General features: G+C 51.7%; 2 protein-coding genes across 3 annotated transcripts in view; one reads left to right on the plus strand and one right to left on the minus strand.

Annotated features, from left to right (window-relative positions):
- Positions 1-170: 170 nt before the first annotated feature.
- On the minus strand, positions 171-6,072 carry KLHL10 (kelch like family member 10). The gene is made up of 5 exons (XM_008701274.1): positions 5,668-6,072; positions 2,578-3,067; positions 1,259-1,876; positions 792-941; positions 171-545 (listed from the first exon to the last, which is right to left on the minus strand). Exons 1-5 carry the CDS (start codon positions 5,859-5,861, stop codon positions 171-173), a joined length of 1,827 nt encoding a protein of 608 aa, XP_008699496.1. The 5' UTR covers positions 5,862-6,072.
- Positions 6,073-6,673: 601 nt separating this feature from the next.
- Positions 6,674-7,652, plus strand: part of NT5C3B (5'-nucleotidase, cytosolic IIIB) — a 9,321-nt gene continuing 8,342 nt past the window's right edge. Inside the window, exons 1-2 of one of the 2 annotated variants that reach the window (XM_040640623.1) lie at positions 6,674-6,763; positions 7,008-7,106. In XM_040640623.1, coding sequence (XP_040496557.1) covers positions 6,752-6,763; positions 7,008-7,106 — 111 coding nt within the window. In that variant the 5' untranslated portion in view covers positions 6,674-6,751. The remainder of the gene's footprint in view (positions 6,764-7,007; positions 7,107-7,652) is intronic. The other variant, XM_040640624.1, reaches the window with a different exon arrangement.

A 7,652-nucleotide genomic window follows, 5' to 3' on the forward strand; every position in this document is an offset into this window, starting at 1 on the left:
TGATGCACTGTTGGATCTTTCTTCCTTCCCTCTTATTCCCTCATTCATCCAACCCTTGGCTCCCTTAAGTTGAACATTTGCGAGTACTCTTACAAGTTTAAACACTGCATTTATTTAAAAAAAGAAGTAATTCTTATTGCTTAGACTCTTTATTAGCTAAATGAAGAGGCTCATACAGGTAGGGTACTTGTCGAAGCGGAGTACTTTACTTCATCTCGCAGTGCTAGCCCTGTGAAGTTGTCCCGTCTCGCCGCATACTCCCCGACGTTGGCCAGCCCTGGCACCACACAGCAGCTCAGAGCGCTGCGGTAGATGCTCATGTCATGGGCGTCATACCACTCGTCCGTCTTTTCGTCGTAGCACTCCACGTTGAAGGTGGTCGTGAAGCCGTTAAAGCCGCCCACCACAAACAAGAGGTCGTCCACCACCTCGATGCCAAAATTGCTACGAGGATTAAACATAGTGGGGATTGTGCGCCAAGTATTAGCCACGGGGCTGTAGGCTTCTGCACTCCTAAGTCGATTTGCTCCATCAAAGCCACCTACCTGTGGACAGTAAGGGAAACACGGTTGACTGTTAGCCATGGCTTCTGTTCTTGGAGGAAGTGGCCGCCGGTGGGGTGGGGTGGGGTGGGTTGGGGGTGAGGGAACCAGTGATTTCATACCTCCCTCTTTCCACTATTTTCCACGGGAAAAAAATGCTTTTCAAATGCTTACCAATGATAGTGTAACCCTATTTGCGAACCAAAGAATCCAGCGTTACCGTTTTTGTGTGGCGCAAGGTGAACTCACCGCATATACGTGTTCTCCATAAGCAATCACACCTATTCCACTCCTCCTGCTTCTCATGGGTGCTATGACTGTCCACTGATTACTCTCAGTGTTGTACACTTCCGCTGTAAACAGACACTCATTTCCGTTAAAACCACCACATATGTAGACCTGTGTGAGGAGGGGCGCAAGGTTATTAAAATCACTACCTCTGGGGAGTAGAAAGAAAGGGTGTGTATACAGTGGTGAGAAGGGCACCCATCCGATGCCAGCCTGAACAATCGGTTTCTTTTTTTCCATGTGTGCATACTTCCCTAAATTTTTAATGAGTAAAATTTTAAAGGACATTTACAAAGGGCCACTTTGTCATCTGAGGACAGAGTTAGTCCTGCAAAGTGAGTACTGCCTCTTCTATTTTCCATCCACTCGCAAAAAACAAAGAAGAGCGTTACTTCTGGCCGTGTTCTTTCCCCGCTCCCCATTCCTACCTTCCCGTAGAGCGTTGTGGCACTTGCGTCGCTCCTCTGCTCATGCATAGGGGCGATGAGCGTCCACTGGTTGGTCTCCGGCTCGTAACGTTCAGCAGTGTTGAGACGCACGTAGCCGTCAAATCCTCCCATGGCGTAAATAAAATTGCTGAGGACTGTCACGCTGACGTAGCAACGTCGGGAGTGCATCGGGGCCACCTGATGCCACGTTTTCTTGACTGGGTCAAAACGCTTAACGCTATTGAAATAGTCTACACTATCGAACCCCCCAATGATATAAACGTAGCCTTTCAAATAGGCTGCCCCGTGGTAGGCACGGGGACTCTCTTCCTCACAAGTGACATTCACCCATCTGTCTGCCCGAGCATCGTATGCCTCAATGGCATTGGTGGGGCTCCCACCACTCCAGCCACCAATTGCAAATAGGATGGCATAGGGCAGGCGGGGCCTGGTGAGCGGGTTGGTGAAGTCAGAATTAGAGGGTCCATTCATGTTGAGGTCATACATGGCCTTTAGGGCATTGATGATGACTGGCTTGCATTCCTCACTGTCTTTGACATAGTCGTTCATCTTCACATTGTTCATGAAGTACTCAGCGTGCATTAGGGCCAGGCGAACCTAAGAAAGAAATACAGAAAGTCAGATGAGGTGAGGGTACCTGGAAAACCCGCATCCATAACTCCCTGTTTACAGTCTGCCTTTGCATGGCGGCAGGGTCGTATTTTGTGTTCGAAATTTACAGCTCACGGTTTAAATACTTGTTTTTCGGAGGTGGTATACATTTGGATGCTGAGAAAGAGCTAGATAGAAGGCACCTCAAATGCTCGCAGAGCTAGCCCCGTCCTTGGCCACTGGGCAGGACTATTAAACCAGAGAAAGCTGTGGTGATTGTTCAGTCATTGCACATCTATGTGTCTCTGTATAAAGTAACACAGATGAGCACCAGATGGCTGTAATTGTGTATAATACTCACGGTTTGGTGTCTATCCCACTTCTACCTGGGGCTTGGGGAAACCCAGAGAATAAGCAAGGGTGAGAGGAAGGCCCTTTAGAATTCTTTTGAAGGCCTTGCCATCTCCTTCCCCCACTGCCAGGGAGAATTTTGGTCAAAAATTTAAGTGGGGTAGAAGGAACTAGCAATGTCAAGAAAGAAAAAAACTGCAAAATCCCACAGAATAGGAGATGCCTTCTATATAAGTATGTAAATACAGCCCCGGAATCTGCCAAACATCTGAATCTGGCGCTTCGCACAGTCCCTCCGGGATAAATGAACTGAATATGAGCAATTAAGCCTCCCACAAAAAATAACTAAACTTGACCTTGGGAAGCAAAACTGAAATATGCTGCTTCCTATTTTGGGGGTCATGAGAAATCCATTTTAAAATGGCCTCAAATACAGCATCTTCTTGTTTGACGTTGAGCTCATCTTTCTCAATGATATCCTTCAGTTCAGTGACTGAGAGCTCTAAAAACTCGGCCGAGACCTTCACCATCTCCTCAAAGTTGTGCAGTATGAACATGTAGGCCTTCTGCCTCAGCTCGGGACAGTAGTAGTAGTCCGTGAACTTGCAGATGCCGATACAGTTATCCAAACACAGCTCCGACTTGAGGAACTCACAGCAGCCCCTGACAATACCCATGATGTTAAACTGGTCTGCAGCAGCCAGCAGCTTCTCCACATTGTCCGGTGTGATAGGGACGGTCCGGGTGTATGCATATTCAATAATTAGCTTCATCATGTCAGGGGAAATGCCAGGAATGTTGTATACCTTCTTTTCAGTGTTGTTCCAGCCACTTGTAAACAAAGCTCTGGGAAAAAAAAGAAAGAAACTAGCAGCCACTGAAACATTTCTCTCCAGTTTGCCAGGCTCTCCCCCCACCTTTTTTTTTTTTTTTTTTTTTGGTCCAGGAGAGTTTGGACATTTCCCAAGTAGTGCACGGTGAGTATGCTGGAAATAAATTGGCATGGGGAGGGAGAGCGGGGAGTAGACTGTGGGCATATTTATATAGTGGGCAAGAGAACCTTGCCAAGAACTTTGACTTTGGTCACTCTTCTTCTAATCCTCATGATAACTAGAACTTTTCCCTGTTTCGTTGGGGGGAGGGGGGGAACTGGGGTCTAGAGGCGGGAGTATGACCTAGGTCTCTTCTATCTCAACCTTGCTTAAGGAAATTTAACTTCAGCAATACATTTTTTTAGTATGTACCGTTCAGTCGACACACACCCAGACTCTGGTCACCGGTCACCTCTTACTGCCGCCTTCTTGGTCCAAGCCACCACCATCTCCGGCCTAGATGATTGGGAGTAACCTTCTAACTGATGCCCCTGCTTCCGCCCTTGATGCTGCCAGAGTTTACAGTCACCCCCCAACCACCTTATGAGTACCCCTTCCACCCAAGCCTTCCACTGACATCCCTTCTTGCTCAGAGTAAAATACAAAGTGCTTGCCAGGGAGTGCAAAGGTCATCTGAGATCTGGACCAGTAATACCTCTCGGGCCACTTCCTCCCACCCCACCCCCCTCATTCCATTCCAGTCCCACTGGCCTTGCTTTCCTTGAACACACCAGAGGTGCTTCATTTTTGGTCTTTTGTACATGCTGTGGCCTCTGCCTGGGAGGCTCCCCACAGATCTCCATATTGCTCACCCCCACCTCCCCCTTAAAGTCTTTGCTCAAATGTCAAATAGTGTGGTTTGTCAGCAAACCATACTATTTAAAATCGCCACCTTCTTATTTAAAATCTCCCTACCTGGGGCGCCTGTGTGGCTTAGTCGGTTAAGCGTCTGCCTTCAGCTCAGATCATGATCCCAGGGTCCTGGGATTGAGTCCCGCATTGGGCTCCCTGTTCATCGGGGAGTCTGCTGCTCCCTCTGCCTCTCCCCGCCCCCGCCCCCCCCTCCGCTTGCAAGCTCTGTCTCTCATAAATAAATAAAATCTTCAAAAATAAATAAATCTCCCTACCTTCCTTTTTTCCCCCTAGCACTTATGATCTGCTATGTTTTTATTTATTGAATGCCTATTCCTCCTACTAAAAGGTAAACATTATGAGAACACAAATATTTATCTCTTTACTCATTGTTTTATTTCTAGTACCTTGGATAGTGCCTGTCACAAAATAGGCACTCAATAAGTAATTATTGACAGTGTACTAGTCCAGAACTATTTACTGGGCTCCCACTGTATAGCTAGGTACTTTTTTAGGTGTTGAACAAGACAGAAGAACCTGCCCTAACAAATTTTTGCTTCCTTTTTCTAGGTGGTGTAAGGAAATAAGGGCTTGGAAATCGGATTCAACTCTATAGCCGGGGTCTGCAAACCTACAGCTTCTGGGCCAGATTTGGCCCACCTCTCATTTTTGTACCACCTACAAGCTGAGAATGTTTTTTTACTTTTTTTTTTTTTTTGCGGGGGGTGGGGCAGTGGGGTGGGGGAGAAACAGAAGGAGAAGGAGAGAATCTTAAGCAGGCTCCATGCCTAATGTGGAGCCCCATGCAGGGCTCGATCTCACAACCCTGAGGTCATGACCTGAGCTGAAATCAAGAGTTTAAACCGCTTAACTGACTGAGCCGCCCAGATGACCTTGTTTTTCACATGTTTAAGTGGGGGGGAAAATGGAAAGATTTTGTGACACCTGGATATTATAATAAATTCAAATTTCAGCATCCATAAATCATTTTATTGGAACACAGCCATGCCCTCTCATTTAGCATTGTCTATGGCTGCTTTCCCCCTATAAAGGCAGAGTGCGTCATTGTGACAGAGGCTATATGGCCTGCAAGGCTTAAAATATTCACTATCTGGTCTTTTGTATACCCCATTGTAGGTCTAGGTGAATGAGAATTTTTAGCAACAGATGGGACATATTTATCACATGTTCACTGGAATTGATACCTCAAACATTTTCAGCTCATGAACAAAATAGCTCTGCCACTTCCTGGGTCACGGTGCTTGTGGCCCAAACTCCCTTTATCTTCTGATGAACACTTCCTTGGTGCTGTCTCGCATCCTCCTTCCCATCTGCTCAATCCTTGTTAATTCATCACCCTGTTTGAGATAGTCTCTACCGGGATGGGGGCACAAGGGGCGGCCGAGGTGGCACGCTGTCATCTGGGTTTAAGGAGGAAATCCAGTATGGTTGTCCAGCCTTCCCAAAGGTTGGTTTGGGTGAGAATCAAAGCAAAAAAGCACCTGGCCCACCAACAGTTGGTTGAAATCCAGTTGAAAAGCAGAGAGGAGGCTCCAGCCCTAGTTATGCCTCTTCAGAAGACAAAGGAGCCAGGCTACAGGAGCCCAGAGTTTTGACAGTGTCCCTAACTTAAGATGATGGGGTGGGAAACAGGAAATGAACCAGAATGTGTCCGAATGAGCCCACGTCCCCCTTTGGCTTAGTCTGGCAACCCTGTCATACCTAAAGTAGGAACTGCAGCTACAGAGGATGTTCTTGTGGGCATTGAACTCAAAGCCATTGACCTTGATGACCACGTCGCAGAGCTTGCCCTCTAGCCTAAGCTCGTTGAAGATCTCACAGGTCATCGCACTCATCTTCCTCTCCATGTGAGGCTGGTGGAAACGTGTGGAGGCCGCCGCGCTCTCCATCTCCATGGCACCCTGGGACCAGCGGAGAGAGGCTGCTCTCCTAGGGTGTCGGGGAGGGTTGTGGGGGGCCCCTTTAGCCTGCTGTCGCTCCTTTTCCCTACTACATCTTTCATATAGGGCCCATCAGGCAGCCCAAGTTCCAGAATCCTGGGCCCGCAGTGAGATCACTCTCAGGATTGTGCTCTCAGGTTCTGGAACTCTCTCCTGTCCCTGTCCTCCTTTCTTCCCCCCTCCCCCCACAATTCAGGCTGAAGACCACCCCACACCTTCCAAGCCCTTGAATCTGGAGCAGGACTGTGACCACCGACACCATATAAGAGTTTTTATCCATTCTAGCTCCTGTTGCCCACCTCGGTTGCCCAGTTCTGTATCCCTGTAGCATCATCTACCTTCTTCCACTGCTGGGCGCTTGGCTCCCGAGACACTGAATTCAAGGAAACCAAGGCAGAGGAGGCAGAAGGAAGGAAAGCTGATTAGAATTCATGCTGGCCCAGCTGTCCAGGGCCTTCCTGCCCTGCGGACTTGTGTTAGTCGCTCATTTCCTTCTGTGATGAGGAGTGGGCCCAGTTAAACCCCTTCTGGATGTTTTCCATATCCCCTCCCTTCCTGCGGCTTTTTTTGTCAGGCGAACTTCACGTCTGGAAATGACCCCTCTGGCCAGTGCTTTAGTTCTCGACGGTGGCAGCCGGTGGCACCCGGTAACCCCGACTCTTGGGACCCTCGCCCTCCTCAACACAGAGCCCGCAGCCGGGGTCTTGCCCAGCGCGGGCACCGCCCTCTCCCGGCCCCCGGCCCCCGGCCCGCTGTCCCCCGGCCCCCTGGCGGCGGGCGACGCCTGCGCAGTGCGGCCGCGGGGAGGTCGTTGTCCCGGCGCCGTCGTCCCGGCCGCGAGCGCCATGGCGGAGGAGGTGAGGCGGGAGGAAGCGTCCGACGTGGGGCGGGCCCCCATCCCCGGGGCGCTCCGAGGCCCCCAGCGGGCCGCCTGGGCCCCGCCGCGCCACCCCGGCCAGTAGGCGCCCCGGGCTGGCCCGGAGCCCCCCTGCGCGCCCCGCGCGCCCCGGCCCGGCCTCGCAGGGCTGCCGGGCCGGCCCCGGGCTCCCCCTGGGCCCAGCGCGGTGCCGGGGTCAGCGCTTCTCTCGGGTCTCGGGACAGGTGAGCACCCTGATGAAGGCCACGGTCCTGATGCGGCAGCCCGGGCGGGTGCAGGAGATCGTGGGCGCCCTCCGCAGGGGCGGGGGAGACCGCTTGCAGGTACGGCCCGGGCGAGGTGGGGCGGCTGGGGAGGCGACCGGCCCGAGGGGCCTGCCCGCGCTGCCGCGGACGCTGCGGGCCCTGAGCCCCTAGAAATGGCCAGCGGCCGGAGGGCAAGCAGGTTGCTCCGCCCGATGGCCCTGGGTTAGAGCCCACCTGCCGGAAAACCTACATTTCAAATGTGTCGGTCATGACCAGCTGCTGCTTCCTCTTACCAGGTAGAAAGCACCCAGCACCAGGCCCTGGGGCCTTGTTTCCACACTAGCCCGGTCAGCGGGCTCCCCAGGAAGTTGCAATGTGGAGATGGGTCACCTTGGGTGGGACCCGAGGCAATGAGATGACAAGGCTAAGAGTCAAAGGGGGTCCTGTTCTTCAGTCCCGGTTCTGCCAGCGACCGACCGACCAGCAAGAGGCTGGGCGTCCTCAGGCTTAGCACGCTAAGATTAGTTCTCCCTTCCGCCCCTGGCCTTTCCTAACTCCTGCAGGGCTTTGCCCACTGGCTGGGTACTGAGCTGGTTTGCCTTTCATAATCCGCCCCCCCCCCCC

Source organism: Ursus maritimus, unplaced genomic scaffold, assembly GCF_017311325.1.
Source record: "Ursus maritimus isolate PB19 unplaced genomic scaffold, ASM1731132v1 scaffold_24, whole genome shotgun sequence".
Lineage (NCBI taxonomy): Eukaryota > Metazoa > Chordata > Mammalia > Carnivora > Ursidae > Ursus > Ursus maritimus.